Here is a 17,593-nt window from a genome sequence, read left to right on the forward strand (position 1 = left end):
TGTATTATTTATATAAATAAAATAAAATATAAGATTACATCCCTTTATTGAGTGTTTGGACGTGCTCCTTCTCCTATTTGTTGTGTGCGTTTGTTATATGTTGTGTTTTAGAAGGAACTTTCTCAAGGCTGAAATACACTCGAAGATATGCCACTGTCAAAAAAATTTGTTCTACTATTTGGTGTTTCCGGCCTGAAGTTTCCAGGCACTATCGAATGGCAAAAGCCCATTCGGTTACGACAGCCTACAACGAGCTCTAGTTTTATAAAAAATTAATGAACATCAAAAAAAAATTTTTTAAATGTTGATGTGCTATCGCAAGACGAATCTGTTTAAGGTGATATCAATAGAATAGCTGATATAATTTTTTTGGGATTGTCTTATTTTATGAAAAATAATTGCAAATCAAAAAAATATTCTTGAACATGGGGAAGTGTGTTTCCTAGCCCCGAATGATTCCGTTGGTCCATAACGTGCCAAATTATAAGGGAAAAAGCATTTGTAAGCAATTTTGTGGATAGTTTTCTTTGCAGCCATACAAATTATGATACTTGTATAGAGTTTTTCAGTAAGAGCGCTTCAACTTTTGAACTTTTTTGAATAAAACACAAACGGTTTGACTTTTTTAACTAATTTTTGTTTTATTATCGAGTTTGAACATATACATTTAAGTATGAAATTCGATTTCTTTTGCATGACCACCGCGTGCACGTTTTACGAAGTTCAATCGTTGAACCCAATTTTCGACCATTCTTATGCATAAATCGGCCGAAATTCCAGCAATTTCGCGTTCAATATTGCCTCTGAGCTCACAAATCGTCGCCGGCTTGTTACTGTAGACCAATGACTTCACATAACCCCAAAACGGGACGGCTTGTTAAATGGACCGTAAAATGGCCGTAATGCTCTTAAAGTAGCAGCAACAGAACGATTATTTTCATAAAAAATTTGCACGATTTGCAATCGTTGCTCAAGTGTGTAGCGTTCCATGACGAAATGTATGCTAATGAAGTTTACAAATGACAAGCGAAAAATAAAAAATATTGCGTCGTTCGCCCTCCCTATCGGAAAAAAGTTGAAGCGCTCCTATTGAATAACCCATTACAACTGCTGTCTGCTGAGAAATAAACTGCTAGTTTTGACTATCTGAAAGCCAAAAGCAAAACCAAAATATGGTGTATGCAAATTTTGCTTTTCTACTACTGCTATCACCTTGAATAGATTTGCGCTATCGTGTTGTCGTGGGGTGTATATAGAAAAATCGTTGAGAATACGTATTAAATATTAAGAAAAAATTGTGTGGCACCTCCGTGCTTGGACTTTCTTAGCCGACCCTGTATATATCAAATGTGCATATGCTTGAACCGACAAGCCCACTTCCATGCAGGTAAATATGTGTACCTAGTAAAAACAAATACCAGTATGGTCAGTATATTAAGTGAGGTGTTTTTTAAAAGCTTCATTATTCATACAATGTACGTAACAAGTCTTTTATTAGGGGTGTTCTATCTTTGATCTGACATATTAGCCATTTTATTATTATCTGGTTTAACAGCGTTTTCACAAAAATCGCAGTCTCTTACCAAATTTGTTGCATATTTTTAACATAAGCCTGACCAAATTTTCAAAAAGCTTTATTTATAAGCTTTTTAATAAGATGTATTTCCAATACTTGAAAGCAATAAAAAAATTTATAACTTTTATAGAAGTTACTATTTTAAAGAATCATACATTTTGCAAAATTGTATTCATGCAAATTTAAAGGAATATGGTTCCAATATACAATGTGTCGCAAAATTTATCATAAATTTTGTTTTTGAATAACTTGTTTACTAAACTTTTAAGCGATGAAAATCTTTATTTTGACTTTTACGTGCTCCAGTAGTTGGTTACTGTAGCTGCCTAGTTCGCAAGTGACGAACATTTGCAAAAATTTATAAATCATCCGATCTTACGTCACCTTGTAGATTAGGTGGATCCCGTGAATAGCCCATTGTGATCATATAAAATAAATGAGCAAATATGAAATCACTTTAAATGGTAGTTACTCTTAACTTAAGCGCAACTTCTATACCCACGTACGCACTCCGCTCTGAAATGCAGCGCATGAGTAAATATTTATGTATATACGAAACAAACTGAACTCTATATGTATGTATGTAGAAAGTGCTGTTGTGCTAGGTGTGCTGTTTTTGTAGTAAGATCTTATTTGAAATCTTTCTTATGCAACATTTTGACTTATTTAGAAAAAAATATATACAATATGTCAAAAAAGTACCGGGAATTGTTAAAAATAATTGTTTAATCATCAAAATTTATTTTATCGCCGTCAAAACAGGCTCCATTCGAAGCAATATACATACTATATGCTAACGATTAGTTCAGCCATCAAAACACTTTTTAAACGCGTTTGAAGAGATCTTCTTCAGCTCCTTCAGTAAATTGCCCTTAATGGCCTCTATCGACTCAAAATCCGTTCGGCGTCCAAAGGGGCAATTTAACTTTTGGGAAAAGGAAAAAATCACAGGGGGCTAAATTCGGTGAATACGGTGGCTGTTCGATGATATTTATTGAGTTCTTGGTCAAAAAAGTGTTCACAATATGAGCCTTGTGAGATGGTGTGTTATCATGGTGCAAGATCCATGAGTTTTCTTTCCACAAATTAGCCGTTTCCTACGCTCATTCTCTCTCAAACGTAGCATAACTTCCAAATAATATTATTTATTTACGGTAGAACCATTTGGAATGAGTTCCAAGATTTCTAGTGCACAACACCATGTTAAGCAAAGAAAACGATTAGCATGACTTTCACTTTTGACCGACTTTGACGTGGTTTTTTGGGTTTCGGCTCATGTGGATAGCGCCATTCAGGCGCCTGTTGACTGGTTTGCATGTCAAACTCATACACCCACGACTCATCACCTGTTATGATGCGCTGGATAAACGTTGGGTCCGAATTCACTTGTTCAAACACCTTCTTCCGATGAATTTTTTGAAAGAAATTGAACTCTCTTGGAACGAGTCGAGCAGCCACGCGTGTCATGCCCAATTAATGGTATAAAATGTTGCGAATTGATTCGTAAGACACGCGAAGGTCATGAGCTACCTTCAAACTTAAATGATGACGACTTTGTGGACATTTTCATCCGTTGAAGACGCTGATGGGCGACCAGATCTGCAAATTGCCCACGACTTCTCGGCCCTCTGCAAAAGCCTTATACCACTCGTAGACTCGTAGACGCCTACGGTTGACTGATATAATTAAATGCCAAAAACAAGCTAATTGACAAATCACGCTCAAACTCTGCGACACTATAGGGGACAGTTGTACCAACATTCCAGCAAAAAAAAAAAAAAACAAATTGACATACGTGTAAAGCGGGCTTTTTAAATGAACAATTCCCGATATTTTTTTGACAGAATATATTACCTCATAAAACCAAGGCACATTGAATAGGCATTACCAGTAGAGCAAAAACTGTAAGAGAAATGTAGGACTTGTTCGAGCTTCAATCACAACCGCAGTGTTGCATGATTTGTGAAAGTATCACGTTCGATGTAAAATTCTGGCAACATTATCAAAAGCATCACGTTTGAAGTGTCAAAAATTCGGCAAATGTTGCGCGCGAATACAAATAAATCGGCATCAAAAATTTTTTGTTTGCCAAACATCAGAAAAGTGTCAGTTGAGCAATTGCAGCAGTGTTGCAAATTGTCATCAGTGCAGCAGTATTGCCGCTTTTACTATATTACGTACCTCGAACAAGCCCGTATTTTGCTTTTGCTTTTGGTCCCAAGAGTGTCAAAATGGGTGTCAGGTGTTTTACTGATACCGAAGCGTATGAAAAAAGTATGTTAAGCACAAACAGCGTTGTTATTCGGCAGACTTGTTACGTCAACTTTTTCTAATTCGTTAACTCTTATATATGTGGGTATTATAGTATGGAAAAAACTGTTCCATCATTTGGTGTTTCATGCCCGGAGATTCGAACCTCTGCAATTCCAAAAACTGTAAGGTAATATCAATACTGCGGCACAGTAGAAACTTATTCACGCTCTCGCTCATCTCCACCTGATTTCTACTCAGACTACCGTAGAATTATTATTGCCATACGAATATGCACGTCTTATTTCATAAAATATACGAATATAAACATAAACCTGATTTATACAGAAGAGGAATTTATTTATAAATAAAATAACGGTCGAACATTTCATGTATAAATTAAACGTTTTCATTTTATATTTAATAGTTTACAAGTATTTATTAGTATTTCTAATTTTGAAAATAGATTTTGTAATATATGTACACATGAATATGTATACAAATCAAGTGGTTGCAACCGGTTGGTAGGAATCTTACAGAGAAGTTAAACAAAAGTAGAGAGCGCAATGTTATATGTAAACAAATACTTGTATGCACACATACATATGTACATAAGAAATTGTATTGTAGAAACGAACATCATTTTTTATAAATTGTAGATCACTGCATTCATTACGGCACAATTTTTATATTTTTTGATTTGATCAAATCCCCAAATTGCTTATTTCCTTTGCCATTCGCCTTTTCATAGTAGGGTAATTTTTCCGCACGCTTAAACCATGCAACTAAATTCGGGTATTTAACAGCATCGATTTCCAAATACACCTGCAATGAGCTAATCGCCGATATGAGTGGAAAATCAGCGATGGTTAGGTGGTCGCCAGCAACATAGGGATGATCCTTCAGGAAACCATTCACTGTTTTATAGATCAATGCAATTTGGTCGATCTTGGATTGAGGCACTTCAGTCTGATTATCAAAAAGAATTGGTTTGGTTGTTCCTCGTAGTGAGCGTTCGAAAACCACTCCCGTCTCATAGTATAAACGCTGATCGACAATTGAACGTTTTATGAGATCCTTCGGATATAGTGTATCATCTTTGCCATATTTACTTGCCAAATAGGCAATTATAGCATGTGAATCTGCGATGGCGTGGCCGTCATCGACCAATGCAGGTACGGTACCTGTAGGATTAATTTTACGATATTCTTCCGATTGATTATCCTTCGCCAGTAAATTCACTGTTTTATATTCATATGGTAATTCCAAGGCATTTAATGCCAACAGAACAGTGCGCACCGGTGGGCTGGGATCCATACCGTACAAAACGAGTTTACCCATTTTATTTAGATTTTTTTCTTTGTCACAGAAAACTGTAAATGTAGTAACAAAATATTCACGCGGCAACGTGTCTCGACCAACTTGTAGACACGGTAGTCAATAAGCTATTTATATGTTCAGAAAATGGAGCGATTCTGAATGAGTGGGAGAAATAAGTAAGAGTACACGATTGCATGTGGTGGATGAGAGAGACCGGCTTTGCTCTGGACAGCTGGTTTGTACAGTTGAATTCTCAAAATGCATAAATATTGGCAATCGTGCATGCGTTTGTGTTTAGGTGCTCGTATACAAACAGGTTCCAAGTTCCCTGTAGAGAAAACTTTATAAATTTCACCTAACTATTATTGATATTTTTAGCAAATTCGATTTTTTTATCTAACTAAGTTTACTTCCTTATGTTTATATGGTTCTACTTATCTTAAAAATTTTTTAGGTGTTTGCATTCAGCTCAAAATTTAAATTCACCACGGTTTTTCGGTTAAAACGTTGAGGTGCACTCAGCATTCCGCTCAGACGTCGAAAATGAAAAGACTTGTGAAAGAAAAATTCTTAAATATCAGTCCCGATATGGCGTCATATAAGCGACCAAGTAGCGCCCTCACCTGATACAGCATCGATACAGTATAATATATTTAACGGTTTTTAATAAACTGTTAGTGAAAATGGCGGTTGTCCGCTGTCGTTAATTTTGGAGCCTATTTTTTCTTTTTTTGGATTATTGTAATGATTATTGCGACACTCACTTATACTGATAGCAAAATATTAATATTTTTAACTAATTTATTATCGTGGTATGAAAAATAGGTGTAGTTATTGAATAATTTCGCCTTTTTTCAATCTGTACTAACATATGAAGAAAGTTTCGTTAAGTTATCTCAATTTTTAATTGATGTCCTCATCCTATCATCAATATCCTCATATCATAACGTATGGGCGGATTTTATATACTAACGAATATTTCAGTGCAATGACTTAAACTCGCGTTCTTGGCCTAATCGTCCACCTGAACACCACCAAAACAGGGCACTACTGGCGCATACTGAGGTTATGTTTAATTATGGAAGATTAATGAAAGAATACACACCAAGTTTGAGCCAGATCGGTATATTTCTTTGTGTTTGGCATTCGTTTGAATCGAAGAAGTCGAGTGATTTTCCTTTTCCATCACGAAAACGCACGAGCTCACGGCAGGTCCCAAAATGAATGGAAATAGGGTTCCAACTCATTTCAGATCCCCCGATTCTCCAGACTACCTCTCGCACTGCTATTTGCTCCCCAATTTGAAGAAATATCTGACGGGAAAAATATTTTATTCAAACAAGGAGCTGATTGCCGAAACGAATAGTTATTTTTCAGACTTAGACAAATTCTATTATTCGGAAGGGATAAACAAACAATGCCAGCTCAAAACATTGCTTAGCGGAAAAGCAAATGGCGTTGGGTGTCGTCGAGCACAAAAACTTGTCTATTTGGCACCATTTTCAATCATTCGACATCTACCCCTCTACAAACAGGAAGGTTTTGCGTTGAAATTTGGCCTACAAGTTTAGCGTAATATTCGGCGAAGTGTTTTATTTTTGGCTAAAGCGTTTGTCAATAAGCAAAATTTACACATTTGAAGAGAGAATATTATTTGCGAGGCTTTCGATATCCCTTTACATGCTGAAATTTCGCTGCTTGATGGGATTGTGCATAGCTACAGCATTATAAAGGGTGATCAGATTGGAGGTACTTTTTCTAATAGAGTTTTTTTGACAGATCACGCGTGACTATTGTCAAACTAAATACATAATTTTTTTCGGTATTCACTAACATTTCATCATGGGAAGACTTACGCCTCAACAACGTTTACAAATCGTACAATTGTATTTCGAAAATCGACGCTCTGTGAAAAAAGTTCACCGCGCTCAGGCCAACTTATGGTGTACAGCGAGTAGGTCCATTTTTGGCTTACTGGCTTCGTCTATAAGCAAAATTGCCGTATTTTGACTGAAGAGCAACCTGAAACTATTCAAGAACAGCCATTACATCCATTGAAAACAATCGTTTGGTGCTGCCTGTGGGCCGGATGAATTATCGGCCCATATTTCTTCAAAAACGAGGCTGGCGCCAATGTAACAGTGCATGGCGACCGGTATTGTACCATGATAAACGACTTTTTTATGCCAGAAATTGAAGCCCTTGATCTCCACAACTTTTGGGTCCAACAAGATGGCGCTACTTGCCATACAACCCATACAGCCCGTGAAACAACGGTTTTACTGCGCCATTGTTTCGGTGAGCGATTTATAATCGTCTTGGAGCAGTGGATTAGTCGTCAAGATCGTGTGATATCACACCTTTATTTGCAGGGGTATCTAAGGAAAGGAATTATCTTTAAAAAAATAAATGCCATGAATGTTTTTACACAAAAATAATAAAGATTGCCCAATCAATTTGAATTTTTATTGTTTTACTTCAATTTAAAATACGATACGTCTAAATTGATCACCCTTAATTCCTATAGACAACTTTTTCCGAAGGTACGCGCAATCAATGTTATTCCATATGCTGAACGTTATTAGCGAGATAGCGTTGGTTGTGTTTGAAAAAATTTGCCACAGGCCGAATAGTCGGGATGGCCACCCGTCAGAATTTAAGCCATAGACTTTGCAAGCTAATGACGTTTTTTTGTTTTTCAAAAGTACCACTAAATACGAGTATAAGTTTATATGCATGTATTGACAGTAGTTACAGTACATCACCAGTTATGTGACCAAGTAATTATACTGAAGTGCACTAGTATTGTGCCGCGTATCAAATAGATTTTCCCTATATCCCACTCGGCAGGCATACATATACACATATCATATTTATGTATATGGTATTGTAATATTTAAATACATGTATGTATGTAGGTAATTGTGTAAATGTGCACTGCCAATTTAAATATGTCTGGAATAAATCTCATAAATAAGAGAAAAATGCAAATAAATAATGAGTAAAATAAATTGATTGGAACAATGTGATTATTTTGAAATTTATACGAGTATATGTATGTATGTATAAAAACTATGACTATAAGTTTGCTAAAACTTAACCTATTATTTTATAGAAAAAACGCTTTGCAATGTCGTGTCTAAAAATAGGAATGGGCGATTAAATGATAATAATGTAGCAAGAATTATTTAACGTTTATCTATAAATATTGGCCACATGCACGGCAAAAGCAAAAAAGATACAAGTAAGAGAGTACGCATACGACCATAAGTGTGTAAGGTGGTGATAGAAATTGTTTTTGCAAACTAGTTTGTGCAGTAAAGTACTCAAAATATTTATGCACTTCTAAATGCTTTGGTATCTCCGTACATATGTTTGCATATACATTTGTACAAGTATGTGCTGAAATTCATTGCAAATTGCCTGACTATTTGCAATTTCACAACTACTCCAGGAATGCAAAACCTTACAGCAGGTCACTCTAAGCCATACAAGAAACGCAGCTGGGCAACAAAAGCTCTCCCGTGCCGAGATTTCTCTGGGAGATTCGCCATTTCATTTCAATGGATGTGTAATGGTCGTATAAAATGTCTAACTGTATCTAACGATTTTCTAAATAAATTGTCTATTATCTATATGAAAAATCGATTTTATGGATGAACTATCGATTTTATGGAAGCTATAAGCGCTTGTATGTATAGGGCTTTCCAATAAGAGGTGTTATTTTGAAATTCAAAGAAAAATACTATTTTTTAATATAAATGATCGGATGTTTATTTCATTATAAAGAGGAAGGTATGGCGTTAATAGTGGAAAATAACATCAGATAAATGACCACCACGACCACGCTTACAGGACAATATCCTTTTCATGAAATTTTCCATAACCGAATTGCAAAGTAGCTGCCCTATGTCCTCGATAGCCTTACGAATTTCCTCTTTGAGGTCTTGAATCGACTCTGGGCTGTTGGCGTAGATCGTCTCATTCAGGTGGCCCCGAAGAAAAAAGTCAGAAGGTGGCCAATTGTGATCAACTCTTCGAGAGACAACACGGTCCGGAAACTTTTCCCGTAGAAGGTCAATGGTCTCGTTGCTTGTGTGGCTCGTAGCGCCGTCTTGGCCATAAAAATCGTAAATCATCTCTCGATAGCGCAATCCATTCACCAATAACGCCTGTTATCTGTTAGCGATGTGCTTCTTTTCCAACTTATGACATGTCTCTCGGTGTATTTCTGCAAACGAAGTGCCCCACCATCGCTTTATGCCCGCTTCGAGCATCAAATGTTTTTTTTTATGAAAAAATTATGCATCGTTCTCGTAAATTGCTTGTCTGCAATCGACTGCTCGTTTTTGCCCTAATGCGAAGATGGAGAGAATATAAAAGGTGTGACCAACATCAGACCGTTAACCGGCTCTCAACGATTTGAAGGAATTAACTGATTTGCTAACACAATAGAGGATGTGACAGCGGTTTGTTTACAATAGGTAGCGGTAAAAATTGAGAACGCAGCCAATGCTCATATTACTACGTTGCCGCGTGAACAACGACCGTTTGGGAGACTGTGTTTAACTAAACTCACTTTATACTTTTTCTAATTTCATTCGCCCCTCTCTCTTTGTCAAACCCCTTTGACGTAATAGCCAAAGTTACTCTAACCATTTTGCTGCGGATAGTCAAACTTTGTCTATAAACCTTGCTCTTATGGAAGTATTGTGAATCTCTGAGGCTCAATCCTGCAGCTCAATCGACCAGCATATCGGGTTTTAAGTTAATAAGTAAAAATCGTAACAGTGATTTTGAAATTTCAAGCTAATTACATTGTTTGCTCTCTCAACTACTATTGTGAGTTATCCAGAGAGACAAGGTTGTGACAGATAGGGAATACAGGCGGTTGCAACAAATACGAGCCGCTATTCCGCTAATAGTAAATTTGATGGAATTATGATTTGACTTTACGTAATAAGTGGGCATTTGTTTTAAATTTTTGTAGTATCGTTCTTTAATTTTTATTGTTATTAACGAGCGAATTTATCATATTACGCAGTTCCCTTTCTTGTTCTTCCACTTGTTACGTCACAGTCACAAATACTCTCACGCTTGTAGCAATGCTTTAATTTACAGTTCTTCCAAGATGTCCCCTTTACCCAACACATTCGTAATACGATTTGGCAGTTCTTCGTCTTCTTCTTGTTTTATCAATCTTTCCGAAACGAGTAATAGTTGCACCCTTCAAGAGTTGCAACTGATTATTCTTATTTTTAGAGATGCAACAATTCCTCTGAATACAATTTGGTTGTTGTTGTTGTGGCAGTTCATTAAGCCCTGCCAGTGCCGTGTACGCACCGATCGTTAGGTGAGTGGGTTTGAGAGGGCATGTGAATAGGCGGTTAGTATCGTGCGGAATACCTTCACACGCCCGACATATATTGAGTATGTCGGGGTCGATTCTGGATAAGTAGGACTTTAAACTGCTACAATATCCCGAAAGAAATTGAGTCAAAATTACGCGGGTCTCACGAGGCAGCTGAAACTCTCCGTCTGCAATGAGTGGTGGTTGGACTCCGATAATGACATTCGGGGGTTGGGAGTTTAGGAAGGTGGTCTGATCCAGTAGTTGCAGTTGCGTTTGGTCCTGGATATCGTCGGTGTAGTCGAAGAGATGTCTCCTGAATCGCGTGTCACCCTAGCAGGAACTGCTTGCTGAGTATTTTACTGTGCTCCTGAACCGGCAGCTTTAAATGTCACGCGTAAGATTTCTTTGCCTTTGCTCCAAGTGCTGCCGGCTAGTGATTTGAGGACGTGGTTTTTGAACATAAGTGGCAATTGCGGTTATATGTACCGAGAAGGTCTCCTCCATCAATTTCATAATGCGGAATAAATTCTTTGCCAACATTTTTTATATGATTTCCTTTTTTTTTTTGTATTATGCAAAAATCTTGTATTTTTTACTTGTTTCTCATTTTTTGTAATTTGTTGAGTTTTTATCCTTGTTTTTTTACTTATATCAGTAGACAACTTTTCGATACAAATTATGTAAGATAACGATTTTTTTGTAATTCAAGTAGTGATTAAAACTAAATTATTTTACGTACAAATGGTTTCGCTAATTTGATCTCTAAACTTTTTATGATGAAATACGTAATCCGGTTTGTAATAGGAGAGTGAGGAGCTTTTAACAAAATTATATTATATTTCTAGAGTTCTAAACAGAAGATTTGCTTTGCTATCCTTGTTCATTTTATTTCTTTTATGCTATATGGTATTGTTTTTGTATATATACATTTGTATATTTTATGTATGCAGGTATAATCATGATGGAAATAATAACGAAATGGCGCCTATCGTGGTACCGTTACTTTGCTCTCAGCGAATTTGACAATGAGTTATGTGGTTTTAGCACCAGTATGGCCAGATTACCATTTTCATAACTTGATTTAGCATTTTTTTTTGTTATTTAGTATCGGCGTTTTAGTTCATTCTTCATGACATTTTTCTAACCTGTTCTAATTAAAAGTAATGTTCATAATTTTGTAAAATATACATTTTTTTAAAATTAGTTCAATAATTCACTCAGTTTTATTAAGCTTTAATTTTTTTAAAGTATCGCATTGCCCGCGATTGCAACTGTTGTTGATGTTCTTCTGTTTTCAGCAGTCAAATCTCTCTCTCGCTACTACAATGTTGCCTAGCTTTGGATATAAAAGCGCACTAAAATGCCCATTTAGAGAAAATAAAATACCAAATTTTAATTGAATTACTTAAAGAACCTTGTGTGCGTGACAAATTGTCTTTAAAATGTGCGTTTTTTTTTTTTTAAATAAATGTGATAGATATGTACAATTTAATTTATGAGTTTTTTTGTTAAAAGAAGCTCTTTTGTTAAGGGAACGGCTTATTTGCTACATTTCAGGTTATGTAACAAAATAAGGTACTTTTCTTGTAAAAATGTCGTTATGGGTTTTTCAGTATATTCTGGTATTTTTTTGCTTATTTTTACTATGAATACACCTGTTGATGCCCTATGTCCCACTAGGGATTGAGGACCGGACGAAACGATTACACCTCTATGGTTTTAATTCGCATTCAGTAAATTCAAACGCTTTTTAAAATGTGTAAACGGGTTTTCAATGTTAAGAAGAGTTGAGAGAAGAACATTTAATATTCTTGCATTAACTTAAAAAGAGCAAAAAATTAAATTTACACTTTCAAAATATCAAACTTTATAAGAATCAACAAATTTGCATTAGCACTAAAATCTTCTCAGAGTGACCTTTTTTAACCTTCTTTTGTTTAATTATACAGTTTTTTTTTAACTTACATTGGCAGCTTTAAAGAAACAAACACCAAACTTAAAATTTTTCTCATTTTTAGTATAAAAAAGCACTAAATTTATTGCGAAGAGCTTGGCAACACTGCACAACTCGGCATACGTGACGTCACGCACTCTCTGTTGGACGCAATCTTGTTTCTATCATTCTTGGATATAATTAACTCGAGCGAGAAAGTTGCAAGTCATCGTTTGCCACAATTTTGTCGAATTTCACAAGTATGTTTGTATATACCATACGTATGTATGAAAGAATATTATTATTAATGACCCGATACCCGATTTCATACCCAGCGCACTAGTGTGCCAGGACATTACACTTGAGTTCACATAATTTCTCTGTACCTTTATATTTTTATACAGATTTTGTATATTTTTGGAAGATTTCATTTACCAAAAAACTGTAAACTTCCAAAGAAGAGTATTTTCGACCAAAAAATTTTAACCTGCACAGCGAACGGATTTTTTAGAAAATTGAGGTTTTTTAATTTCATTAAACATTTGCAATTAAAAACAACTCATTTAAAATAAAATAACATAAATAGTTTAAATTGTATTTCACTGAAAACAACGGTCTTTAATAATTAAATCACATTTTGTTTTTTAATGAAATTCAGATTCAATGATGAAAAAATTAAAGACAATTTTATGTTATTTCATTCAAATCTGAAATTTTGGAAAAACTGTAATTTGTACTAAGAGGTAGATAATCTAAAAATTTGAAAAACTAATTTTAAGTTAAAACTGTGAATATGACAATTATTCAGTACGAGTAGATTTATTCCACGACCTTACGACTCCTTCAACTATTTATCACAAAGCTCGCATTTGTAATTCGTAATCGAATTATGCCCAGACTAAGCAATTAAAAGTGCGTAAAAATTTGTAAATTTCTCTTAAAATTTGTCAACTAAATAAAATGTTGTCTTCTCTGATTTCTATAAAAAATTTATCAAAATTATCAGTAGAACTAAAATATAAATAACAGCTCCCTCTAAGAAAGCAAATATTTTTGCATTAAATGCTATTATAAATAAAGAAAAAAGGATTTATTTATTCTTTCTCGAATGCATTTTTATACCGTATGATCAAAAAGTACCGGGAATATTTAATTTAAACGCGCACGTAGGAACCGATCCATATTGTTTTCTTGTGTTGGCAGGACTGTAAGACACATATCTATTATTATTTATACGTTTTGAAGCGTTTGAGAGATGTTGTACGTCGCAAACGGCCGGAAATGTGGGCAAACAATTCTTGGATTTTGCATGATGATAATGCGTCATCGTACCAAACCCAAATTTTGCTGGATTATTTGACCAAACCCCAAGTAAATACCACCGTATTCACCTGATATGGCCCCGTGCAACTTCTTTTTGTTTCCCAAGTTGATGTTACCACTTAGTGGAAGGAGATTTCAGTCGATAGAGGAGATCAAAGAGAATGGGACGAAGGAGCCGAAGGCCATCCCTTCGTCGGCCTACCAGGGGTGCATGGAGAACTGGGTTAAATATTGGCACATGTGTGTTGCTTCAAATAAATTTGCCTAAAATTTAACTCTGTTTTGTTTTATTTAAACGGGTACTTTCTGATCATAGGGTATACATATGGTCTGTACCCTAGGGTGATCGGTGCTATTATCTGGCAGAAATTTAAGGAGTGGATATGTAGGGTAATTCTGAGTGTTCTACGGCTATTTTCTTTTCCCATATAAAATATAGTACATAGGAAAATTAGGTACTGAGATTTAATCTTGATTTTCCAATTAAATATCCCGGTTTTCACTTGGAAATTTATACACAATATTGGTATGACCCCCGGTTCCATGATGGGGTTCATAAAAGTGGGTTAGACAAAAGGCACTGAAAATTCAAAATTTTTTAATAATTCTTAAATTTTCATTTTTAACTTTTAACTTATAATTTGATTAATGAATAAAAAACATTGCGAAAATATATAAAAATGAAAAAACACGCTAAAAACCAAATGAAATGGAGAAACTTTCAGTTTTGCTAAAAATGAATGAGCTATTACGAAAATATGTATTTAAATGAATGAATGAATACGAAAAAAGAATTCCAAAACATTACTCTTACATAAGAAAAAAAAGATTTCTAACCTTATGCACTAAAGTGAATTGACATACACAGTTTCTAATACAGGATGGGCCATATAGCGTTTGCTTTTTGAACCACCTATTTTTTTGAGAATGGTAACACAAATGACATGTCAAATGTGTTCATAATTTACTTAAAGGTTTGACATTTCCGAAATGGGACGCTATACGCTTGAACAAAATTGGGAAATATTGAAAACTATTTCCAAAGTGGTGAGTCTTCTTCTTCTTTTCTGATTTTCACATCGGTGGCTATGTCAATAAGCAAAATTGTTGGATTTGGGGCTCAGAAAATCCACACGTTACTGTAGAGAAGCAAATGCATCCACAACGAGTCACTGTTTGAAGCGGTTTTTGGTCTGCCGGCATCATCAGCCCATTTTTTCGAAAATGAGCGAGGAGTCGCGGTTACAGTAAATAGCGAGCGTCACCGTGACATGCTCATCGAGTTGTTTTCAAAAATTGAAGAGGATGACATGGACAACATTTGGTTTCAACAGGACGGTGCAACTAGTCACACTGCCAAAGTTACACTCGAACTTTTGGCTACCGTTATTGAAAACCGAATAATCAGCCGAAATTCCGATATCAATTGGCCGCCTCGGAGCTGTGAATTAAGCTCGTTGGACTATTTTTTGTGGGGAGCCGTTAAGGACAAATGCTATGCGAACCATCCAGAGACGATTGATGCGTTAAAACACGAAATCGAAGTTGCCATTCATGAAATTGGTGCCCAAACAATCGAAAATGTGCTTAAAAATTGGGTTGATCGAATGGCCTACTGTAAAGCCAGTCGTGGCAGTCATTTGAACGATATTATTTTTTATTCATAAATGACAATGTTCAATCTTCATAATAAAAAAAAAAGTTTCAAAAAATATTGATTAGTTTTTTTTTATAGCCGATTCAAAAAGCAAATTTTACATGGCCCACCTTATACAACCCGAAAGTTACTAACACGGCCTAAAGTGACTATCTGGTACTTTTCCTCAGGGATTTTAAAATGTATTCGCTAGGTTTGTCCAGATAGTAAAAGGTATTTGTGGTATGGCATTGTCATAATGGCAAACGACGATCTGTATGTTAATACATTTAGGCTGATTCAATAGATGATGGATGTTTAATTCGTTAGCAACGGCTATGATTCCCTTTGAGCCGATTTTCCTCATTTTTTTTATGACTTCATTGACTTTTTCGGTGGCCTCTATTATTAAATTTGCAAAGTGTTATGTACTTGCTTGACCTAATTTTTAGAAATGAAGATGAAAACTTTTATTTTCATGGTGTACATTTAAGCGCCTTAAGAATTAAAAAAGGGATATTCTTGTTGAACTAAATGTACATACCAAGAAATATACTTCACATACGTATGTATGTATGTATAAAGTATGATATAAATAATATTATAAACATATCGCTTAATTGTTGCACAAAAAAACTTGTGATCATTTCTACATACCAACCACAATTTTTATATTGTATTTGAGCGATATTCTTTTGAACACGTTAAAATACACTTGCAAATTTATTTATTTTTTTTTTTTCATTTTGACAGCCACTGTAGTTGAAGGGGTTTTCGTGTGACCACCAAATAGGCTGCTTCCAGATTCGAAGCCCACTGTGGCTATTAAGCCACATAAAATATGAAAAATAATAGGAAAGGTTTCCTCTGAAAACGGTCGGTAGCCGATCCGAAACTGTTAATAAAAAATATATACACATACATACATTATTAAACACCTAACACATACATACATACTCGTACATGAAGGTGAATCCTAGGCCTGAAAATGTTGGAACAAGCGACGAAGCATTACTCTGTTGTACTGAAATTATTGCTACTGTTATCTAGTAAATTTCGCTATTTTTAAACAGTACTTTTACATAAGTTAATTAGTATATGTGGTAACATATTTTAGTAGCAGTATCTATGGTCAAAAGCACAAATAAGCTCTATGGGCACTCATTTTATCTTCTCTATTCTCAATTTGAGAGCGATTGTAGTGGCCGACGCAGGCAAAAAGGGTTAGCCCACACTAATGTCAAAATTCAAGTCATGAACACAACAACACTGAGAAACTGTAAAACGAAACACAGTAATATTTCGCTCTCTCAAATATTTTTCCAGCTTTCGCTTTATGCCATGCGACGGTATATAAGAGATTGAAAAAGGGTGAGCAACGAGTACGGACGTAGAGGTCGCTAGGAGGAAATTTAATGCAAGTATCCTTTTTAGATACAAGATTAATATATCGCACTTGTTACGTTAAAGCGTAACAACTCAAAATCTGAACATTTTCAGTAGAGACGAAAAACTGTTTCCGTAAATATTAATAATATAGGTATTACAAGGGAAAAAATATGTAATTGCACGAAAATATCATTAAAAACAATATAACGGTTGTTTCATTCTTATTTGTTTCGTAGTTGCGCTAAAATAACAAATTTTTGAGTGGTTACTCTTTTCCTTTTCTTTTTGAGTTGTTACGCTTTAACGTAACAAGTGCGATATGTTTGTAATAGTTTGAGATATGCATGTGTATGTGTATGAAATTTTATAGACTTACAGCATATTTTATTACCAAGAAATTTTAGTACCGAATATGGATACCGCTCTCACGCTGTCAACCACATTAAACACACCATAGGATATGGGGAAAAGGGTTATGCGTGTTAAAACACTGTTGTTGCATACTTTTTGGTGCACTATTTAAGCGTTTTTAAATTTAACAGCTAAATTTGCTTGTTTTATATTTAAAGTTTTCCATTAAAACTATAATAATAAGGAAATTAGTATCGAAAAAATATGAAATACAGAAGTGAAACATATCAATTGATGGTCGAAGTTTCTATTGAAAAAATGCATCTTATTTTGACTGGACAATCGGGAAACTAAATATAAATGCACGGTTTTTCCGCACAAGTTCATTAATTTATAATTATCTGCCTATTGCATCCTTAAATAAAATAATTCGATTTGCTGTTCTTATTTTTTAACAGACTT

At 35.0% G+C, this 17,593-nt stretch overlaps 2 protein-coding genes across 3 annotated transcripts in view; both read right to left on the bottom strand.

The window, feature by feature from the left end:
* The window catches only part of LOC129245403 (cytosolic endo-beta-N-acetylglucosaminidase), a 51,981-nt gene that overhangs the window by 19,571 nt on the left and 14,817 nt on the right, over window positions 1-17,593 (bottom strand). Inside the window, exon 6 of one of the 2 annotated variants that reach the window (XM_054883531.1) lies at window positions 5,368-5,474. The exons of the other annotated variant lie outside the window; for it this stretch is intronic. The gene's annotated coding sequence lies outside the window, so the exon portion shown is untranslated. Of the gene's footprint in view, window positions 1-5,367; window positions 5,475-17,593 lie in introns of those variants that run through there. 2 annotated transcript variants of the gene reach the window in all.
* Window positions 4,213-5,274, bottom strand: LOC129245407 (glutathione S-transferase 1-like). The gene has a single exon (XM_054883536.1). The coding sequence runs from the start codon at window positions 5,165-5,167 to the stop codon at window positions 4,499-4,501; it is 669 nt and encodes a 222-aa protein (XP_054739511.1). The 5' UTR covers window positions 5,168-5,274; the 3' UTR covers window positions 4,213-4,498.

Source organism: Anastrepha obliqua, chromosome 4 (genome assembly GCF_027943255.1).
Source record: "Anastrepha obliqua isolate idAnaObli1 chromosome 4, idAnaObli1_1.0, whole genome shotgun sequence".
NCBI lineage: Eukaryota > Metazoa > Arthropoda > Insecta > Diptera > Tephritidae > Anastrepha > Anastrepha obliqua.